Here is a 23,562-nt window from a genome sequence, read left to right as displayed (position 1 = left end):
GAATAGGGCATCATTGGCTTCATTCTCCTTCCTCTTTAGGAGCCCAGTCAGCTCAAGAAAGCACAGTTCTATTTCTTGCAAGATAGGATGCCATCCATGTGATAAAACCTGCCCCCATGGTACGGCTGGACCTGGATGGTTAAGGTTATATAATTCTGTGGTTCAGTATTAGTAAACTCATCTGGTTTTTGTGCTAAGCTACGTTCCCCAGTAGCTGGATCAGAGTGAGGTGATATCTTGGTCAGGCAGAATCTATCTACGAAAACAATGACTTACATAAAACTGATATGCAGGATCTGTAGGGAAAAGATGAACTCATATCAGCGATGCTGACAGCTCATTATACATAATTAAACCTCTAGCTCAGATCATATACTCAAAATGAATTCCAGATAAGAACCCAAAGTGAAAAGCAATTTTTAGAAGAAAAAAAAAATTTTATGGTTATGCCTTTTAAGGTGAGAGAAAGCCCAAAACCCAAACTACAAAGGAAGAAGTTGATCATTTCAACTACAGTAAAATGAAAAAAAGTCTGTTTATTAAAAGATATCATAAAAATTGATTGTAACAAGTTAAACTGTAAAAGGAGACATTTGTAACATAAGGATTAGTATCCAGATTTTATAAACAACTCCCACAAATCAATAAAATATGAATAACCTATTGCGGAAAAAGAGGCAAAAAATAAAAAAAAATTCACAAAAATGATGAACTTTATTAGGAATCATAAAAAGGAAAATAAAAACAAGTGATTCAATTTTTCAGCCAGTTTGGCAAAAATAAATACAAAAGTGAAGAAACCAATTGCTGGTGAGAGTATGGAATTATAGTTGGAACTATTATGTGCCCCCTGGAAAGAATATAAATTGGTATTATGTCTACTTTTTAAAAAACATTTGGCTGTGTCAGGTCTTAGTTGCGACATGTAGCCTCTTTAGTTACATCATGCGGGATCTAGTTTCCTGACCAGGGATTAAACCCTGGCTGCCTGCATTGGGAGCACTGCATCTTAGCCAGTGGACCACCAGGGAAGTCCTGATACTTTAGAGAGCAATTGGTGATTTCTTAAAAAATCAGTTAAAAAAATAGAAGGGTTCTTAATGCATGTAATCTAGGGCCTAGGATTCTACTCAGAGGCATGTACTTTGAAGAAACTCTTAGCATAGTGAGTCAACAAGACTTGGCCAAGAGTGTTCACAGCAGCAGGTGCTGTGCTGTGCTTAGTCGCTCAGTCATGTCTGACTCCTTGTGACCCCATGGATTGTAGCCTGCCAGGCTCCTCTGTCCATGGGATTCTCCAGGCAAGAATACTGGAGTGAGTTGCCACACCCTCCTCCAGGGGATCTTCCCAACCCAGGGATCAAACCCAGGTCTCCCCCATTGTAGGTGGATTCAGAACAGCATAGTAAAAGTAAAAAAAACAATCAGAAACACATTAGAAATATTCATCAATAGGAAAATAAGTAGTTAACTTGGAGTCTCTTAATAAAAGACTTAAAAAATAATCTGACTAGATTATGATTGAACTGAACGACAACAAAGACCAGTGTTGGAGATGTAAGAGACCCTTGCATCGGGATTGATCCCTGGGTCGGGAAGATCCCCTGGAGGAGGAGATCTTCCACTGCAGTGTTCTTGCCTGGAAAAATCCATGGACAGAGGAGCCCGGCAGGCTACAATCCATTGTATCACAAAACAGCTGGACAGGACTCAGTGACTACACAAAGTGTCAATGCAGGTGCACCATTGTAATACCACCATATCTGGTAGATGTTGATAGCAGAGGAGGCTGTGAGTGTGCGTGCATGCTAAGTCGTGTCTGTGTTCTGTATAGCGATACATTTAATAAAGTGAACAATTATTGAAGACTACCTAAATTTTAAAAACCAAATCCTCAAGAAGTAGAAAACCTGACCAGGCCAATAACCACAGAGGACACGGAATGGTTGTCTAAGAAATACCCACCAAAAAGGCACACAGCCTAAATGTTTTACAATGAGTTCTCCCAAATAGTCTAGGAACAGATAATTCCCATGCTCTCTAAGCCTTTCCAGAGCACAGAATGAAATGGAAAGCTATGTGATTCATTTCATCAGCCCGACTTAACTCTGATACCAGCAAGGACAAGGACAGCCTAAGAAAAGAAACAGACCCAATCACGTATGGAACTCAGAAAACTCAATCACTCAAGAAGTAGATTTAATTTAGATGTATTCTGAATGAATAATGCATCATGACTGAATAGATGCGAGAAGAGTCTTAATGAGAATGTGACTAATTCACTACATTAACAGATTCATTCAACAGATGTTTATTGAGCTCCTATTACCTGCAAGGGACAGTTCTGGAAGTGGGCAGTAAACCAACAACTTTTTTTTAAAATTTTTTTAATTTAAATCAACTTTGTTTACAAAAACACTATTATAAGAATCACAATTCTGTAACTCATATTACAGAGAGTAATCTGGTTTACTTAAAGTCTATCAATTTAAATATAAATCACATCTAAAACAGAGTTTCATATCAACATTTAAACTGGTTTGACCAAACAACTGGGCACCAGAACCTAGCCAGGTTGACCCGTAAAACTAACCATGACATCCCTCATTTATTAATTCATGGACCTTTGTGGTCAATGGATTCAAGGGGACTTCTTCCGTTTTCTTCTCCAGAAAGCATGTATGGACCTTCCAGAATGCTTCTCACTAAAGGATTTCCCCCTGGCCTACCACATCCTTCAGCAGCAATGAGAAAGACCCATCCACCAAATGTTTGCTTCCCTTTATTCCCCCATGTCCTATGTCACTCCACTGTCCATTTATTCTGACAGAGTGGCTTCTCTTTCAGGCTGAGTCAGCTTTCAGTCAAACCATCTACTGAACTAGAGACCTCTTTTTAAAAATCTCTTTTCAAAATTAATTTTGAATTGTGGCTCACTTTTAATTTAGGGAATTGCTGTTACTTAAGGGATTATGTGTGTGTGTGTGCTCAGTCGCTCAGTCGTGTCTGACTCTTTGCCACCCCATGGAATATAGCCTGCCAGGCTCCTCTGTCCATGGAATTCTCCAGGCAAGAATACTGGGGTGGATAGCAGTTCCCTTCTCAGGGGATCTTCCTGACCCAGGGATCAAACCCAGGTGTCTTGTATTGTAGATAGATTCTTTACCATCTCAGCCACCAGGGAAGCCCATACACAAAGGAAATAATGAGCAGATAATCCATACAGGAGTATATAGGAGGGGTTGGAAACCAAAACAAAAGTCACCTTAAATACATGAAAGGTGCTCAGTTTGCTCATAATCAAGGAAGTGTGTTTTATGTTTGTATTTTTGAACTTTTTATTTTGTATTGGGGTACAGCTGATTAATAATGTTGTGATAGTTTCAGGTAAACAGAAGAGGGATTCAGCCATACATATAAATATACATGTATACATTCTCTCCCAAACCCCCATCCTGAGGAAGTGTATCTTAAAACTGCAGCATAAAATTGTATAGTATGGATGCACTGACATTTAACCATTTCCAGACTGGTGGAAATTTAGATTATTTTTAACTTATTACATACAGTGCTCAATGACTGTCTTGACTTCTTGAATCTATGTCTGCTTTTGAGATATTAAATCTTGTAAATTTAATCCCAGAATGTAGCAGCAAACACCTTGTTATCTGGGCTCCAAATGGAAGTAGCACATTATGTGAATGTACTCTGAAACTTACCATCAGAAAGTTCTTTGGATTTTATTCTTAATCATGTGCTTAATCTAATACACTTAGGGACTACTGGAACTTTTTCTGGTTAGATTAGTTCAAACAGTCAGAAATTGTTCTCTTTCCTTGAAATAAAGCTGATTGAAGGATTACATTGTCTGAATAGCTGTAGGATTCAGAAACTCCTTTACAAAGACTTACTTTATTTTTAGGTTTAAAAATATCCACGATTTCTTTTGGACTAATGATCTAAACATGCGTGTTTTACCAGAGCCTTACTTTTTCATTCATCATAGCTATCGCTTGTTTGTTGCTCATTAAATATAAGTATGCTCTAGGGAGAGGAAATTGTTGACTCTCTGCCCAGGAGGGAGAGAAAATATTTATCAAGTATAAAGTTAGTATGTCTTTTGTTGCAGTAATTCCAATTTTAAGAATCTCTCTTACAAACATACTCACCAAGGGTATACATACATATACACATACCCACACACATATACACATACCCACACACATATACACATACCCACACACATATACACATACCCACACACATATACACATACCCACACACATATACACATACCCACACACAAGGATGGTCACTGCACCATTGTTTGTAGTAAGCAGTGCAATTGAAAATATGGCAGGGACTTGCCTGGTGGCACAGTGGATAAGAATCCACCTGCGATTGTGGGGGACGCAGGTCCAATCCCTGGTCTAGGAAAATTCCACATGCTGTGGGGCAACCAAGCCCGAATGCCACAGTTAATGAGCCTGTGTGCTGAACTACTGGAGCCTGACAAGAGAAGCCACTGCAACAAGAAGCCCGTGTATCACAATGAAGAGTAGCCCCTGCTCACTGCAACTAGAGAAAGCCTGTGCGCAACAACAAAGACCCAGCACAGCCAAAAATAAATATTAAAAAAAAAAGAAACTATGATAAATGTCCATCAATAAAGGAAGGGTTAAATAAATCATGACTTGTCCATAGGATGAGTGACGGCTACATGTATCACCTTAGCAAAACATTTGTATAAGAGAGGGTCCCAGAAGGAAACAGGACTCAGCCTAGACGGTTCAGTGAAGAGCTTTTAAGGAAGAGTTTACTTACAAAGGTTGGGCAGTGTTAAACAAACAAAGGGAGGAGGACGAACCTACAAGACTAGCAACAGTGGAAAGTTACTACATTCTAGGGCTTAAGGCACAAGGGAGAGAACATTCTCCCAGAAACAGACATAGAGGACAGACTTGCGGTTGCCAAGGGGGAGGGAGTGGGGGAGGAAAGGACTAGGAGTTTGGGATTAGCAGATGTAAGCTATTATATATTGGGCTTCCCAGGTGGCTCAGTGGTGAAGATCCGCCTGTCAATGCAGGGCATTCGGGAGATGAGGTTTCGATCCCTGGGTCAGGAAGATCCCCTGGAGGAAGAAATGGCAACCCACTCCAGTATTCTTGCCTGAAAAATCCCACGGACAGAGGAGCCTGGTGGGCTACAGTCCATGGGGTCTCTAAGAGTTGGTCGCGACTAAGCAACTGACTGAGGACTAAGGACTGCCAAGGGGGAGGGGGGAGAGGAAAGGGCTAGGAATTTGGAATTAATAGAGGTAAACTATTACATGTGGGTTTCTTAGGTGGCTAAGCAGTAAAGAATCCGCCTGCTATTCAGTAGACTCAGGAGAGGTGGGTTTGATCTCTGGGTCAGGAAAATCCCTGGAGGAGGAAATGGCAACGCTTAAGCTTCCCTGGTGACTCAGAGGTTAAAGTGTCTGCCTCCAATGCGGGAGACCTGGGTTCAATCCCTGGGTCGGGAAGATCCCCTGCAGAAGGAAATGGCAACCCACTCCAGTACTCTTGCCTGAAGAATCCCATGGACGGAGGAGCCTGGCGGGCTACACTGCACGGGGTCACAAAGAGTTGGACACGACTGAGCGACTTCACCTTGACCAGTATTCTTGCCTGGAGAATCCCATGGACAGAGGAGCCTGGCGGGCTACACTGCATGGGGTCGCAAAGCGCTAGACATGACTGAGCAACTAACACTTTTCATAGTTGTTTACAATGTTGTGCCTATCTCTGTACGGAGATCGGGTCCCGAAGAGTGAGCACGAACAAACTATTACATATAGGATAGATTAAACAACAAGGTCCTACTGTATAGCACAGGGAGCTATAGTCAAAATCCTGTGATAAACCATGATGGAGAGTATAAACAGCGAGGACTTATCTGGTGGTCCAGTGGTTAAGACTCTGAGCTGCCAATGCAGGGGGCGTAGCTTCCATCCCTGGTCGGGAAACTAAGACCCCTCCCCAAAGCCACAGGTTACAGCCAAAAAAAACAAAAAAAAAAGAAAAGAATGCCTAATATGTAGGACTCAGTCACTTTGCTGTACAACAGAGATAGGCACCACATTGTGAACAACTATGAAAGTGAAAGTGTTAGTGCTTTGCGACCCCGTGGAGCGTAGCCCACCAGGCTCCTCTGTCCATGGATTCTCTAGGCAAGAATGCTGGAGTGGGTTGCCATGCCCTCCTCCAGGGACTCTTCCTGACCCAGGGATTGAACTCTGGTTTCCTGCACTGGAGGCAGACTCTTGACTGTCTGAGTCACCAGGGAAGCCCTAAATCAACTTTACTTTGATTAAAAACTAAAATAAAAAATAATAAAAGGAGTGTGGTGAAATTTGGAACATAGAGGCAGGGCCACTCCGAGAAACTATAGCCCATGAGGGAATCTGTGACAGTTGTCCCTCCGTATCCATGGGGGACTGGTTTCAGGACCCCCTAAACTTACCAAAATCTGCAGATGCTCTTGTCGCTTACAGCTGGTTCTCTGTATTCACAGGGATGAGGAACCTGTGGATATGGAGGGGCTGCCTGTACTGTAAAAGAGAGCTGAAGCGAGGGAAAGCAGGGAAGGAATACTCTGATTTACTTCTTTCCCCTTAGGCTCTCATCTCTTTCTGGTACCTCCCTTGGGTTGGACACAGTCAGCCGTGATGGAGCGTGAGTGGGGCAACCTGCTGGGGCACAGAGCAGGCAGAGAGAAAGGGCAAAAACTAATATATGGAGATAGGGAGTGACTAGCATGATATTTATGTCATATTTTTTCAGTGGGAAAAATGTTGCCCAGCCATCCAGAAACACTAAGTTATATTGTAAAAGAAAATCATAACCACATATTTATATAATTGTGAATGTTATGAAGAATGCATAGGAAACTGTAAACCTTGATGCTACTTCTGGGGAGTGAAAACAAATGGAGAGGGAAAACCTAGCTTTCTATGTTCTTATAGTATGTGAATTTATTACAAGAAGTATTTCTTTTGTGATTAGGAAAATAAAGTACGTGTTCTATGAAAAGAAAGTGCTGTTATGCCTAAGATGAAGGCAAAGGTAGAGGAACCCTACTGCTGCTGCTAAGTCGATTCAGTCGTGTCCGACTCTGTGCGACCTCATAGACGGCAGCCCACCAGGCTCCCCCATGCCTGGGATTCTCCAGGCAAGAACCCCTAAATGGCTATTAAACAGTTAATTCACTTAAAGTGAAAGTGTTAGTCACTCAGTCCTGTTCAACTTTTTTCAACCCCATGGACTGTAGCCTGCCAGGCTCCTCTGTCCATGGCATTCTCCAGGCAATGCTGGAGTGAGTTGCCATTTTCTTCTCCAGGGAATCTTCCCAACCCAGGGATGGAACCCAGGTCTCCTGCATTGCAGGCAGAATCTTTACTGGCTGATACTGCATAAAAGCCTCCAAAAATCTGTTATTATTATTTTTTAATATTAAAGAGTCAAATTTATATGCTGTAGTGTTGGTTAGTTGAGTTCTCTATTGCAAAGATCAGAAAGCAAATCAAGATCATTTGAATAATAAAAGGGGAGTTAAAAAATAAGGATATAGGGTGACTCATGGAACAGAAGGATGGCAAGAAACAAAAATTTAGACTTTCTTTCTGTTTGCCTTTCAGGTCTTGTCTCTATATTCTTTTTCTCAGCAAACAAACTTTTTCTGTTCTGTGAGTGTGTGTGCTAAGTTGAGTCAGACATGTCAGACTCTGTGTGACCCCATGGACTAGGTTCCCCATGGACCTACCAGGCTCCTCTGTCCATAGGATTTCCCAGACAAGAATACTCAAGCTACCTAAGACAGTTGCAAAAAGGGCAAGAACATTATAAGTTGATAAGTTAAAAATCACTTTTGGATGGCCCCATAGCTGAAAAATACAAATATTTCTGAGAGAGCCTCAGAAAGTCTATGGTAATATGCTGATTTAAAAAATCAGCGGATAAATAATATACTATCAAAATAATAAAGTACAAATAATAAAGTATAAACAGTTGAACTATTTAAAAGTCATCAGGTATCACAAATAGTCACTGGTTTGGAAAAAGGTACCAATAACTCACGTTTATACCCAAATTCCTAGGTCTCAAAGGGACTCAATGTTCATTTTCTAATTTAATCAAGAAAGCTTTGTAAGGTCTCAGAGCGGTTCAGTGATTTGCCTAACACCACACAGGAGATGTAGACTCAGGGTTCAAACCCCATGTCATCACTGTATACACAGAGGTCTACCTTATAGAATCTGTTTTCCCTATTTTTCAAAGGTGGTTTAACTTTTTTTTAGCATAGACAAACCTGAATGAGGCTTGAAAAACTTGTAATCTAATTCGGAGAATATAAATAAATACTATGTTGTAAAAACAAACCCAGGAAATTAACATGTAATACAGTACTACTGACTACAGATTTTGTTCAAATTTCAAAAAAAAAAAATGGGTAGATTGTACTGACATCGATTCTCGTGATATTCTATTATAGTTTTGCAAGGTTTTATCATTAAGGGAAACTGTGAAGGATACAGTGAATTTCTCTGTGTTCTTCCTTACATGTGAATGTATATTTTTCTCAAAATAAAAATTTTAACTTAAAAAAGAAAGTAAAGGCAGAAATGCTTTTTTAATATTATAATAATATTTTATGTATTTAGTTGGCTGCGCCAAGTCTTATTTGGAGCACACATGATCTTTTGTTGCAGCATATGGAATCTAGTTCCCTGATCAGGGATCGAACCTGGGCCTCCTTCATTGGGAGCACGGAGTCTTAGCCACTGGACCACCAGGGAAGTCCCAGAAATAATTTTTAAAGTGCTAAATTTAGGGGGAAAAGTAGACTACCAAAAGTTATTTTCTCATCTAATTCAAAAGCAAATAAAGTTGAAAACCCTCTATGGTACCCATTTATTTTTTAAAAAGCAAATAACTAGAACAAAAACAATCAACTTTCAGAGTATAGCAGCATACACTCTCGCTTCACTGTAATGTCTGATGTGAAATGACTGAATTCTCTTTATTAAAAATAGCCTTTAAACAAAGTTAAAAAAGAAGACCAATATCTAACATTCTCTCACCTGTAAGACACATGCTAAAAATGAAACTATTCAAATATCTGAGATTTGAGGGAGCCCTGAAGATTTCTTATGCCTACATATAGAACAAGCAGGTGTTAGGATCCAGGTTGCAATGATTGTTATGTAAGCCTGAGAACTTGGGAGAAAATGACTAAGTCTGGGAAAGGAAGAGACCAAGGTAATAGTTTGCCGGTGTCCCGGGAGATAAGAGAAACTTTAGGTTACCAAAGGGATGTAGACTCAGCTGTAGTCTTTGTGGCACCAGAGGAAAAGGCATGTGGTAAAGAAGTTATACTATAATAGAGCCTGTGGGGCCACTGCTTCTATATGAATGATGTAATGTATGTTTCACCCACATGATCCCAGGTGTTCTGTGCAACTGTGCACACCTGTGAAGGAGGAAGTGGAACAAACTTAAATTGGCTTCAGTTGATCATATTAGCGAGGTTACAGCAGTTGAAGAGCTCCCATTGTTAGAATTTTCCAGAAAAACAAGCAAGTAAAATTTTCCAGGAAAACATGATTATGATAGATTCTTCCTTTAAAAATAAAAATGTTACTATGAAGCAATGATTTTCAAAATTATATTATCTTGAATTTAAAAAGGTAAATTGATGAGTAAAATAGAATAGAGTTTCTAGAAGTAGATGTAAACAACAGTAACAGATCAAGAAAAGAAAAAGACAAAGACAGCAATAACTCATCTGTAGAAAAGCATATTACTGGCTAACAAACACATGAAAAGATGGTCAACATCACTCATTATCAGAGAAATGCAAATCAAAACCACAATGAGGTACCATTTCATGCCAGTCAGAATGACTGCTATCCAAAAGTCTACAAGCAATAAATGCTGGAGAGAGTGTGGAGAAAAGGGAACCCTCTTACGCTGTTGGTGGGAATGCAAACTAGTACAGCCGCTATGGAGAACAGTGTGGCTGCTGCTGCTGCTGCTAAGTTGCTTCAATCATGTCCAACTCTGTGCAACCCCATAGATGGCAGCCCACCAGGCTCCACCATCCCTGGGATTCTCCAGGCAAGAACACTGGAGTGGGTCGCCATTTCCTTCTCCAATGCATGGAAGTGAAAAGTGAAAGTGAAGTTGCTCAGTCGTGTCCGGACTCTTCAAGACCCCATGGACTGCAGTCTACCAGGCTCCTCTGTCCATGGGATTTTCCAGGCAAGAGTACTGGAGTGGGTTGCTATTGCCTTCTCCAAGAACAGTGTGGAGATTCCTTAAAAAACTGGAAATAGAACTGCCATATGACCCAGCAAGCCCACTGCTGGGCATACACACTGAGGAAACCAGAACTGAAAGAGACATGTGTACCCCCGTGTTCATCACAGCACTGTTTATAACAGCCAGGACACGGAAGCAACCTAGATGTCCATGGGCAGATGAATGGTTAAGAAAGCTGTGGTACATATATGCAATGGAATATTACTCAGCCATTAAAAAGAATACATGTGAATCAGTTCTAATGAGGTGGATGAAACTGGAGCCTATTATACAGAGTGAAGTAAGCCAGAAAGAAAATCACCAATACAGTATACTAACGCATATATATGGAATTTAGAAAGATGGTAACGATAACCTTGTATGTGAGACAGCAAAAGAGACACAGATGTACTGAACAGTCTTTTGGACTCTGGGAGAGGGCGAGAGTGGAATGATATGGGAGAATCACACTGAAACATGTAAATTATCATATGTGAAACGAATCGCCAGTCCAGGTTCGATGCATGAGACAGGGTGCTTGGGGCTGGTGCACTGGGGTGACCCAGAGGGATGGGATGGGCAGGGAGGTGGGAGAGGGGTTCAGGATGGGGAATACATGTACACCAATGGTGGATTCAAGTCAATGTATGGCAAAACCAATACAATATTGTAAAGTAAAATAAATAATTAAAAAAATTTTAAAGAAAAACATATTACTATTTTAAAAGGGATTAATCTGGAAAAAACTTTTGCAACCCCATGAACTTCATTCCTTGTCAGGCTCCTCTGTCCATGGAATTCTCCAGGCAAGAATACTGGAGTGGGTTGCCATTCCCTTCTCCAGGGGATCTTCCCAACCCAGGGATCAAACCCTGGGTCTCTTGCATTGCAGGCAGATTCTTTACCTTCTGAGTCACCAGGGAATCCCCAACTCCCACCATGCACTATAACAAATTCCACTTTTAGCGGCTGTGAAGCTGGGGAGATCCTGGCCAGCAGACAGATGTCAGATCTCATTGTCTTCCCAGCCTTTCAACCCTCCCCTGAAACCCCTCAATAAAATGGTTTGATTCCCCCCAAAATAAATAAATTTCAGGTGACTTGCCTCCTGTGTATCCCTTCAGCCTCATCCCTGGACACCCGCAGCATCTACTTTATGCTCAACCATAGAAAACTGCCTAAGGCATCCTAATGCTATACTACACCTTTGTCCATTCTGTTCCCTTAGCTTGCTCTCCTCTCCCTCCTATTTTTTGTCCAAATAACCACTTCTGTTCCACTCTCAAGTTTCAGCTCAATAGCAGTGCTTCTAGAAAGTCATAACTAGTGCTTCATATGGAGAAGGCAATGGCACCCCACTCCAGTACTCTTGCCTGGAAAATCCCATGGACAGAGAAGCCTGGAAGGCTACAGTCCATGGGGTCGCTGAGGGTCAGACACAACCGAGCAACTTAGCAGCAACAGCAGCAGCAGTGCTTCACAGGACTCTGTGCTTCTTTGGTGCACACACCTCTGGCACTTTCCACATAGAATTGAAATTATCTCTTCTGTATTTTTCTCTCCAGTGGATTGTCTTCATTCTGGATGGCAGACATGGTATCTTACTCAGCTTTTTATTTTCAGAATCTAGCATGGTGTCTGATACGCCCAGATATTTGATACATGTTTGTGGAGCTGAAATAAAGCAAACAAATTAAGTAGTCTTTGAGTAGTCTCATAGCCTGCAGCTGGAATTCTTACAAAGCTTATCACATTATATCAATAAATTGGGTTTTTGGAAAGCTGTACAACAACATGCAACAAAAACCATGAAAATGTTCATTCTCTTTTACTTGGTATTTTCCTGTTTGTGAATACTCCCCAAAGAAATGATCCCAAGGGGGAAAATTTACACAGATGTTCCCAGTAACTCTAGTTAAAATAGTGAAAAAAACCTGGAGGCAATCCAAGTGTCTAATAGGGAAATGACTAAGCAAACAATGGGATTATAACAGAGCTATTAAAAATGACAGAGGTGAGGACTATGTCAACATGGAGAAGTGTGTATCTGCAGGAACGTTAAGTAGAGAAAAGAACACAGGCCAGTGTTTAAACACGAATGGTTGAGGATGTGTGTGCATTAATGATCAGAGGCTAATCTGGAGAAATTGAAAATGGCTGGAGCTCAATACTTTCTTTCCTGTGCAATTCCATAAGTTTCTGGCATTAATAGTTTAGCTCTCATGCAACATAGATATCTATTTTATTAATTTAAAAAAGTTAAAAAAATTTCTTGGCTGTGTAGGTCTTAATTGCTGCACTCAGGATCTTCATTATGTCAAGCTGGATCTTTCAGTATCTCTCATTGCTCACACAGACTCTGTAATTGTGGCATAGCTTAGTTGCTCTGAGGCATGTGGAATCTTAACTCCTTGACGAGGGATTGAACCTGTGTCCTCTGCATTGCAAGGCAGATTCTTAACCACTGGGCCATAATTCTCATCAAATTATTATGAAAATAACAACACTTCTTTAAGAGAACAAAATACTTTACATTCAGCAAGTAATTTGAGTCTAATTATGTGCTATAGCACTTATATGCTCATGCAATTTACAAAAAAAAAAAAAAAAAAAGGGCAAAGGTCCTCACCAGTGGTGGTATTATTTTAATTTACTTTTGTTTATTTGGATGACTGTACACGTTAGGACCTAGTAGAAAGGAAAGTCTGAAAACCCTTTGGCCTAAATCTCACATTCACAAATTGTCTCAATTTTATACTTTTGATATTGTCTCCAAAAAGGGTTCTATGCACAGTCACTGAGATACACCAAGAAAGGCTAAAAGAAAAAGTCATCACTGGGGACTTCTCTGGTGGTCCAGGGGTAAGACTCCATGTTTCCAATGCAGGGGGCCCAGATTAGATCCCTGGTCAGGTAACTAGGTCCTGCATGCCACAGTGAAGATTGAAGATCCCTTGTGTTGCAACTAAGACTCAGCACAGCCAAATAAATAAATATTAAATTAAAAAAAATTATTTTTAATTGGAGGATAATTGCTTACAATATTGTGTTTGTTTCTGCTATACATCAACATGAATCAACCATAGGTATACACATGTCCCTTCCCTCTTGAACTTTCCACCCCATCCCACCCCTCTAGGTTGTCACAGAGCACCAAGTGTGAGCTCCCTAAATTTGTGCCACACTGCCAAAGTAATGTACTATTTAAAAATGTATTATTTTATAAATAAGTGATTATCTTATGAATAGAGAAATAGTGACATTAGTGAAGAGAAACTAAAAAGCCTCTTGATGAAAGTGAAAGAGGAGAGTGAAAAAGTTGGCTTAATGCTCAACATTCAGAAAACGAAGATCATGGCATTTGGCCCCATCACTTCATGGCAAATAGATGGGGAAACAGTGTCAGACTTTATTTTTGGGGGCTCCAAAATCACTGCTGAAGAGCTGATGCTTTTGAACTGTGGTGTTGGAAAAGACTCCTGAGAGTCCCTTGGACTGCAAGGAGATCCAACCAGTCCATTCTAAAGGAGATCAGTCCTGGGTGTTCTTTGGAAGGAATGATGCTGAAGCTGAAACTCTAATATTCTGGCCACCTCATGCAAAGAGTTGACTTATTGGAAAAGACTCTGATGCTGGGAGGGATTGGGGGCAAGAGGAGAAGGGGACGACAGAGGATGAGATGGCTGGATGGCATCACTGACTCGATGGACGTGAGTCTGAGTGAATTCCAGGAGTTGGTGACGGACAGGGAAGCCTGGCGTGCTGCGATTCATGGGGTCTCAAAGAGTCGGACTTGACTGAGCGACTGAACTGAACTGAACTGAAGATCTGTCATATGGTAATTAAAAGAAATAAACCACACATTTTTATATCTCATTTTAAAATTTATTTTATTTTGATTGAAGTATAGCTGATTTACAGTGTTATGTTCATTTCTGCTGCAGCCACATGGATGAACTGTCATACTGAGTGAAGTAAGATAGAGAAATATTATAGATACTGTTTGTATGTGGAATCTAAAAAAAGGGTACAAATGAACTTATTTACAAAAACAGGAATAGAGTCACAGATGTAGAAAACAAACTTATGGTTACCAAGAGGGGAAAGAAGAGGCGATAAATTGGGAGACTGGGACTAACATATACACACTACTATATATAAAACAGATAACTAATAAGGACCTACTCTATAGCACAGGAAAGTCTACTCAGTACTCTGTAATGCCCTATATGGAAAGAATCTAAAAAAGAGTGGATACATGTATATGCATAACTGATTTACTTTCCTGTACAGCAGAAACAAACACAACATTATAAATCAACTAGACTCCAATAAAAATTAATTTAAAAATTTCTGCTGTACAGCAAACTGATTCAGTTATACATATACTGGATTGGCCAAAAAGTTCATTTGGGCCAGCCCTATATATACATTCTTTTTAAAAATATTCTGTTTCATTTTGGTTTCTCATAGTATACTGAATGTAATTTTCTGTGCTATACAGTAGGACATTCTCATTTATAAAATTTCTTCTTTAAAAAAAAATTCACTGAGACCCTTAAAAAAATAGAAGTGACCCAGACCTTTCTAGAACTCTGGGAGGCCCAGAACATAGCTATCACTTTATTTTTAAAATGTGATAATTTTAGCTAGGGGCCCCAGACTAATGAGTTGTTAATAACTTAACTGTATAAACACCTGACTCACAAACTGCTATCTACTAGCTATACTGTTTCTTCTGCCATGTAACCAGTGGTCAGAGAATTCACAGCTTCTACAGCAGTGGTTCACAGCCCTGGTTGCACCTTTAATCTAAAGGTCAGTCACCACTTTCAATGTAACGTGTCCAGGATGATGGGTTACAGGTACCCAGAAAACAGGTTAAGAAACAAGTTTTAGGGTGCAGTCCCCAGGATGGTGGGGGAACTGCCTCAATAATACTTTTGATCAAAATACCTTCAATTACTCCTTAAATTTCTTATTGTGCTTAAATATATGAAAGTAAATAAATACTGAGCCAAAAGTATTATGTTCATGTGTCTATCTTTAGAAATGAAGTACCAGATTTTTACAGGTGGTAAAACTACAACAAACCCAAAGTGTCAAATGAATGCTTTTTGTTCCATTAAAAAAAAAAAAAAAGAAAATGGATTTATAACAGAGAAAAACGAATTCTTGGACATTGACTGAGGTCAGTACTGCGCATTCTCCTGGACCCTCTCCTCTTCATCCGACTTCTGTACTGTGATTATTGATCCTCTGAAGATGGTGAGCCTCTCTGTATCCCAGCAGCATTCACCCATTCATGAAATAAAGATTTATTTGTGTTCATCTAAACCCCAAACACGGGCTTCTCTGGTGGCTCAGTGGTAAAGAATCTGCCTGCCAATGCAGGAGCCCAGGGTTCGATCCCTGGGTCTGGAAGATCCTCTGGGAAAGGAAATGGCAACCCACTCCAGTAATCTTGCCTGAGAATCCCATGGACAGAGAAGCCTGGCATGCTACAGATACCACTCAGTGACTAAACAACAACAAAACCCCAAACGCAAGAAAACGTCCAGGGAAGCTGGAGGAGCAAATGAGAGTTGGAGAATCAGGGTACATTGTCTCACTCCCCGCCTACTCTACCACCGCCGAAGCCACGCCCTCCGCCATCCCCCGCCCCCCAACGCCCACCGCCTGACCGGCTGCCCAATTCACCCCGCTTTGCATTCCATTTGTATGACTACGTCTGTGGGTTCAGTGGAAGACATTTTCCCACCTCTTGCCTCAAAAGCACAGGCAGGCACTGAAGGTGTCTGACTGAGGGTTATGTTTATCCTGTGAGGAGCTGTAACCAGAATTTTTGGACATGGGTCAGATTCAGAAAAAGCAAGTTCAAAAGGCCCATGATTGTGAGTAGCAAAAAACTGGGTTGTGTTCCTCAATACCATGTCTACTTATAAAGGTGGGGGACTTGTGTTCAAGAAAGATATGGTTGCTAAGGCTTTCCAGACGAACCAGAGAGTTGAGACAATAATTCGTATCTGGGAATCTGTGGTAGGAGTCTTCCTGGCTGAACAGCCAACACCTATCTGAATGTCCCAGAAAGCATCCACAGACGCTATCCTTGTTTTCCTCTCCTGAATGATCCAGAATATTGCCCTTCAGCCGGTGCTTCATTCCGTGGGGGTAGAATGCACTCATATAACTATTGCCTGGGCTTCAGTGGTTGCTTCCCATGAAAACCCAGGAAACAGAATCTCCGCTGCTGTTGAAAGTGTGTAATTAGCTCCTCGTGCAGCCTGACCCCACTGATTTTTCTGACGCATTTGGCCCGAGGTGTGCCCTTTCTGAGACCTCCAAGAGCTTCTCCGCAGCTGGAGATGCTCAAAACTGCACGCAGCACTTCCTGTGGGCGTGGCTTTGCATTTTGAAGGTTGCGCGCCTACTGAATCACGTGTTTCGAGTGTTCAGATTCAAGATGCTTTTTTAAAAAAAATACGGGAGTGGACTGCGAGTGGCTCTATCAGACATAACAGAGTCTCTCCCCTTTTTCTTTTTAAAAAGTGGTTGTGTACTGGTGGCCTCCCAAGAAACACTACAATTGGTCAGCCTGGGGTGCGTTTTATGTCCTCTCAGATAACGTCATTAGCTATTTTCAGGAAAGGGAAGGCAGAGTATGCCCCCCGGGACAATGACAGCACTTGTTTCAAGTTGGGGAAGAGCCTGTGGTTCTTTTCCTGCGTTTGGGGGAAAGCGAACACACAATGTTCATTTCCTAAATACGGGATGTGCTGCGAGGCTGGCGGGTCATTTTCCACCATGTCATATCCTTCTGGATGAAGGCAGCAGGGGCCAGGACAGGAAATGGCAAGTTCTCAGAAAAGACAAGGCTTTCCCAGGGCCGTCATTGGCTCTCTGGAACTATAAAGCTTGCTCATCCAGAAACAGCCTCAGATTCTTCTTTCCTGGAGATAGCCAGAAGTGAATGGTAAGTGGGGAGACCAGAGGGATGCTATCTGAAAAAATAGCCACTGGACTGGTAATACTGGGATTGTATCCTTGGTCCGTAATATATTTTGAGTAATTTTGCCTCGTTTTTGCTCAGAGGTGTCCTTATCTGGCAATTTGTCAGTGGTGGGTACAATTATGGAGGCATGCTAATAAAATTAAGATCTAGGAGTCTAGAGACCAAGATTCTACACTGAGCTCTGTGAAGTATCAGCTGCAGGTAGAACTTGTCTATGTTTCAGTTTCCTCACCTTCCACATGAGAATAATGATTTCTGTTCTGATATCTCACAGTAGTCAAATGTTGGATTTCTATAGCTTTGTCACTTTTGAGAAGTTCCTAATAATGAGATGTACAATGGCTATGAAGGGAGAAATCTTTGGCAACTAGAAAGGATGTACTTTTACTCAGGATGTAGTTTTCTCTGTTAGTCATCTTCAATTGGCTTCCGTTCAGCTCGGTACAAGGGTAGCCCTCAGTGAGCTGTTCAACGAAAATTGTGGTCCCTTTTAAAATTCTGTTCAATTGCTACTCATTTTTAAAGGGAGCTTTCATCATAAAGGAACATACTGGTGCTAGTGTAATTTACTTTTAATTAAGCATGTATCAAAGAGTGAGATTTCTGAAGACCTGATGAACTCTAGTTAGAAGAAATAGCAGATTTCTTAGGCTTGATTCTAAGATAAGAGCTGGGAAAAATAACAAGCAGTAGAGTTGCTTCAGGTGAGCATCTAACTTAGAAAAATTAGTTTCTTACATTTGATAGATGCTTTTTGAGTTTTTGGTGATTCGCCTTTTTCACTCATCAGAGAGGGGAAAAAACTATTGCAAAACTCTTAAGATCTTAGTCTTCTTGTAAGGAAAGGGCTTTGTAAAGGGGTACAACCTACTGCTTGCCACATGTCATCTTTCAGAGATTAGGGCTCAGTATTCCATGCCTGTTCAGTCCTGGGTGGCTCTTTCTGATCCCATGGATTGTAACCTGCCAGGCTCCTCCATCCATGGAATTCTCCAGGCAAGAATACTGGAGTGGGTAGCCATTTCCTTCTCCAGGAGATATTCCGCACCCAGGGATTGAATTTGCATCTCCTGCATTGGCAGGCTGATTCTTTACCACTTAGCTACCTGGGAAGCCCTTCAGTATTGCAGTAGACTTATAATATTAATTATAGGGCTTCCCTGGTGGCTCAGAGGTTAAAGCGTCTGCCTTCAATGCGGGAGACCCGGGTTCGATCCCTGGGTTGGGAAGATCCCCTGGAGAAGGAAATGGCAACCCACTCCAATATTCTTGCCTGGAGAATCCCATGGACTGAGGAGCCTGGTGGGCTGCAGTCCACGGGGTCACAAAGAGTTGGACACGACTGAGTGACTTTACTTATAATATTAGTAGCTGCTGCTGCTTCTGCTAAGTCGCTTCAGCTGTGTCAGACTCTGTGACCCCATAGATGGCAGCCCACTAGGCTCCTCTGTCCCTGGGATTCTCCAGGCAAGAATACTGGAGTGGGTTGCCATTTTCTTCTCCAATGCATGCGTGCATGCATGCTAAGTCGCTTCAGTTGTGTCCAACTCTGTGTGACCCTATGGACAGCAACCCACCAGGCTCCTCTGTACACAGGATTCTCTAGGCAAGAATACTGGAGTGGGTTGCCATTTCTTCTCCAAATATTAATAGCACCACTCCCTTATTTAACAAATTAAAAAAAAAAAATCAATCCTTGGCATTCCCTGGGAGAAAAGTGGACGAGAGCATTATTCCTATTCGCTTACTCGGATTTAAGGTCCTGGGAAGTGGAGGACTTGTCCCAGATGACAGAACGGGTCTTTGAGAACCTGACACATGCCTCACTGGAAAATGACCCTTTTCCCCTTGGGTGGCCGTAGCTGTTGCGCTCGACTTCGGGCTAACCGCGTGTCTCATCCCCGCAGGACATGGAGAGGCCGGCGGCCCGGGAGCTGCAGGGCGCGGATGCTCTGCGACGCTTCCAGGGGCTGCTGCTGGACCGCCGCGGCCGGCTGCATGGCCAGCTACTGCGTCTGCGCGAGGTGGCCCGGCGCCTAGAGCGCCTACGCCGGCGCTCCCTGGCGGCCAACGTGGCCGGCAGCTCGCTGAGCGCGGCGGGCGCTGTGGCCGCCATCGTGGGACTCTCGCTCAGCCCCGTCACCCTGGGGGTCTCGCTGCTGGCGTCGGCCGTGGGGCTGGGGGTGGCCACCGCCGGCGGGGCCGTCACCATCACGTCCGACCTCTCCCTGATCTTCTGCAACTCTCGGGAGCTGCGGCGCGTGCAGGAGATCGCGGCCACTTGCCAGGACCAGATGCGCGAGATGCTGAGCTGCCTCGACTTCTTCTGCCGTGGGCAGGGCGGCGGAGACCGCCAGCTGCAGCAGTGCGGGAGGAACGCCTCCATCGCGCTGTACAACTCGGTATATTTCATCGTCTTCTTTGGCTCCCGCGGCTTCCTCGTCCCCAGGCGGGCCGAGGGGGCCACCAGGGTTAGCCAGGCGGTGCTAAAGGCCAAGATTCAGAAACTGGCCGAGAGCCTGGAGTCCTCCACCCGGGCTCTGGACGAGCTGAGCGAGCAGCTGGAGTTCAGAGTCCAGCTCTACACGAAGAGCAGCCGCGGCCACGACCTCAGGATCTCAGCTGACCGGCCCACGGGGCAGTTTTTCTGAAAACATCTTTTCCCATCTATTGACTGAAGCCAGAAAATCATCCCCATGGGATGCTCCATACTTGTATCTCCCTCAGGAAAACACGAAGTTGGGCTAGGAGCTGAATGCAAAGAATGAGAAAAACTATTCGAGGATGGGGATTAGGAGTGTGTTCTCCCAACTCTCCTTTACCCATCACTGACATCCTCCCAGGGGCTGAGTGCTAGGGACTTTTACCTCCCTGATCCTAGTGGGATATATGACCTGAAAAGTATTTTATATTTTATCATAACCGTTCAGTCTTCACACCATTGGGCACTCCTGATTTAAAGTTGTGGCAACGTGCCTGTCCTTGCCTCGGCGGGTGATTTGAGCCGAGGCTGGAGAGCGGTGCAGACATCCTCACCTTGTGGGTCCTCTTCGAGCCCCACTAGGCTTTGAGATCCTCAAAAACACCCGTGAGAAGCGACACTAGCTCTAAAACCTCTCTGGCAGAGTTTCTGAGTATGAAGAACTCCAGAATCTAGAGCTAATCAGACTCTCTCTGAACTGTGTAGGAGGGTTCAGGACCCAAGGGAGGCACCTCCCGCTGATATGCGCCCCCTTCTCTCTCAGCGTGCCCTGCTCACAGATCCAAGCTGGGGTTGGAGTGGACCTTCCTAAGTGACTTCATAGCCAAGGTGCTCTGAGAGGGGAAATCCACTAAAGTCACCTAAGTCCCGCCCCCTTGCGGAAGAAACTGAAGGAAGAGGAAATGGTTAACAGCTCCGTATACTGACTTCACACTGTAGAGAAGGGAGCAATGGCTTTTGGTTAGTCCTGGGTTTATTCTGTGTGAGACTTGGCTTCCTAGTCTGTAAAATGGATGCTAAAACCCCACCTTATTGGGAAGTATTGAGTAAGATAAAGCCAAGCACAGTGTCTGAGTGGGAAAGAGTGGTCTCTGGGCTTGTAGCATCACCTGGGAACTTGTTAGAAAGGCCAATTCTTGGACTCAGCTCTAGACTTAAAGAGTCAGCAACACAGGTGGGGCTCAGCAAGCTGTGTTTCAACAAGCCCTTGGGAGTAATTTGATGCCTGCTAAAGTTTGAACACCATTGCAATGGGTGTTAGTTTGTAATCCCCTGATGAGCGTTCTCTAAGTCTATAGACTCTCTAGGGGCTGCTCCGTCTTTAGTGTCATTCACAGAAGGTCAAGGACAGACTGTCCCAGAAATAAAAGAAAGAAGGTGCGTGGAGGCCGTTTTGTGTCAATGCTTCCCGGAGCAATTTCCCACCAGTTAAATAAGAGATGTAACAGAATCAGCCCGTTAGAGGGCAGTGTTGCCTGCTCATTGTAGAAAGTGGTACAGAAAGGAATGTGAATTTAGTGAAAATTGAACTTTATTACCTTTTCTAAAAACCTCCAGACCATGTTTTTTTAATTATTTATTTTAAGTTTATTATTTAATTACTGTTTATTATTAACATTTAATTTTATTTAACCACCTTAGAAAATAATAGGAATAGCAAGTTTCCAAATGGGAGACTACTGAGATTCTTTTCAGGAGACTTGGTTGAGTTTGCCTTTCTAAGGTGGGCCATGAGCTGTAAACAGTATTATGTTCCTTAAATAAGTCTCCTTCAGAGGGAAATTTTTCCCCTAGTGTTTTGAATGATCCTTTTAAGTAAATGAGGGTAGTTCTTTTTCTCTCTCTCTCTTTTTTTTTTTAAGTTGCTGTTCTTTTTATAAGTAAATGAGGGAAGTTCTGAATAAAGAGACCAGGAGCTGAATTTAAGCCTCATAAATGGAGGCTTGACTTGTCAATATAGAAATGATGCGAGCATAGCTATCCTGAAGGTAACTGGCCAGCAGATAACACTTGACCTGAAAGGCCCTCCCTATTTAGTTCAGGGGAAAGAAAACCCAAGTAGAGGCATATGAAGGAAACACTAGGAAGCCTGATGTCCTGCGAAGTTGGGTCTTAGGAGTGACAAAGTAGCTTGTGTTATGATGATGGTGTGTTATATTTTCGCTTTGGAACCTGTAAGAGATCTGTAAACTGTCTCTAAGAAAATACTTCCAATTTCTTCTATTTCTATTGCTACCACTGTATTGCTAAAAAATATGTTAAAAAGTCTTTGGGATCACACAGATACCCAAGCTAGGTCGAATTATGTAATTATCTAATGTGATTTAAATTTACCCAGTTGACCCCCATGCTTACCAATGATGGCAGTGTGTCTGAGGAAGTTTAATTTCAGTGCTGGGAGAGGAGTTGGTGTTTCTATATTTTTATTTTTCCTAAAATGGCAATTGATTTGTATCCTGATTTATTTTGAAATTGGTACCTTTTTTAAAAAAAAATGGTGTCAAATTTCTTAGGTTACCTTGCACAAATGGTAGCATTTTAGATCACCAGAATGTACTTCACATTGTTATATTATGTTATGAAGGAAGGTACAATCACTGCCTAACTCCATCTTGTATTAAAGCTTAAGTTTGAATTAGTCTTCTAAATGCCTGAGCTGTTCCTTAGAAATGAACCGGGCACTTTTGGAAGCAGCAGCAACAGAGACCATTTCATATCATTAGGGTATTTTGACTGTACCAGTGTCTTAAGCTCCTGAAATTATTATTTTAGTGGCCCACTGTACATCTAAGGAAGGGTGTCTACTTTGGAACAGTACTTTGCACATTATAGGAGCATAGTAAATGTATTTGAATAATTTAATAAACTGTTTAGCTGTATTAATGGGAGTTTGTTTTGATAGTGAAAGATCATTCATTCTCTTTTGTGTCTGTTATAGAGATAGAAGCCTCTACCAGGATTTAAGTCAAGTTTAGTTAAATGGATCCTAGAGACAAGTATTTTATTTATTTCTTTTGTGGGTCTGTGAATAAGGCTTTTTCCTTAAGGCCATCGTTCTGTAAACAAACAGACTGAAATGGTATGTTGTAAAGGGAAGGAGAGAAAGGGGTATTTAGATTACAAGTGTACTTCAGAACAATGTCCAAGTTGGAAAAATAAACACGTTCATATTGAAGGTTTAAGTGCTTCTGCTGGTTTCCGGGGTTTACAATATCGTTTGGATTGTTTTCTTTCACAAGAAAGGAGTTTCTTTTGGTTCTGCATCTCAAGGATTCAATAAAACTACATTCTACTCTATTAAAAAAAAAAAATCCTTAACAGACATTCTGATCCTAATCACTTCGATGCATTTGTCCTCAGGTGCCTGTCATTTCCAGTGTGGCAAATGTCAGTGTCCAGAGTATTTACTGGGAGGAGAAAAAGGGAAGAGTGATGTAGAAGCCACCCTAGATCAGATATGTCAAGCCATTTGTCAACTTGATATATTTCTCAGTCGATGCCTTGGTATGAAGTGAAAGTAGAAGGGATGATATTGTGCAGAGAGAAATGGGATATATTTAAATTCAGAGGTTTGTAACCTCCTAATTTTTTCCCCACTGTAGCAAAACCAGTCCTTTCCCTTTACTGAAATAAATTGCCCATTTCTCTTTCTTTTCAGAAACATTTTTATGATTCTTAATCTTTTAATTTTGTTGAAGCAGAGTTGAATTGTTCAAACTTCTCTAATT

At 42.0% G+C, this 23,562-nt stretch overlaps 1 protein-coding gene across 1 annotated transcript; it reads left to right on the top strand.

The window, feature by feature from the left end:
• APOLD1 (apolipoprotein L domain containing 1) lies at nucleotides 16,991-23,013 on the top strand. The gene is made up of 2 exons (XM_018048462.1): nucleotides 16,991-17,313; nucleotides 19,260-23,013. The coding sequence occupies exons 1-2, from the start codon at nucleotides 17,311-17,313 to the stop codon at nucleotides 20,001-20,003; spliced, it is 747 nt and encodes a 248-aa protein (XP_017903951.1). The 5' UTR covers nucleotides 16,991-17,310; the 3' UTR covers nucleotides 20,004-23,013.

This window comes from Capra hircus, chromosome 5, assembly GCF_001704415.2.
Source record: "Capra hircus breed San Clemente chromosome 5, ASM170441v1, whole genome shotgun sequence".
Classification (NCBI taxonomy): Eukaryota; Metazoa; Chordata; class Mammalia; order Artiodactyla; family Bovidae; genus Capra; species Capra hircus.
This window is presented reverse-complemented; position numbering and strand designations above follow the sequence as displayed.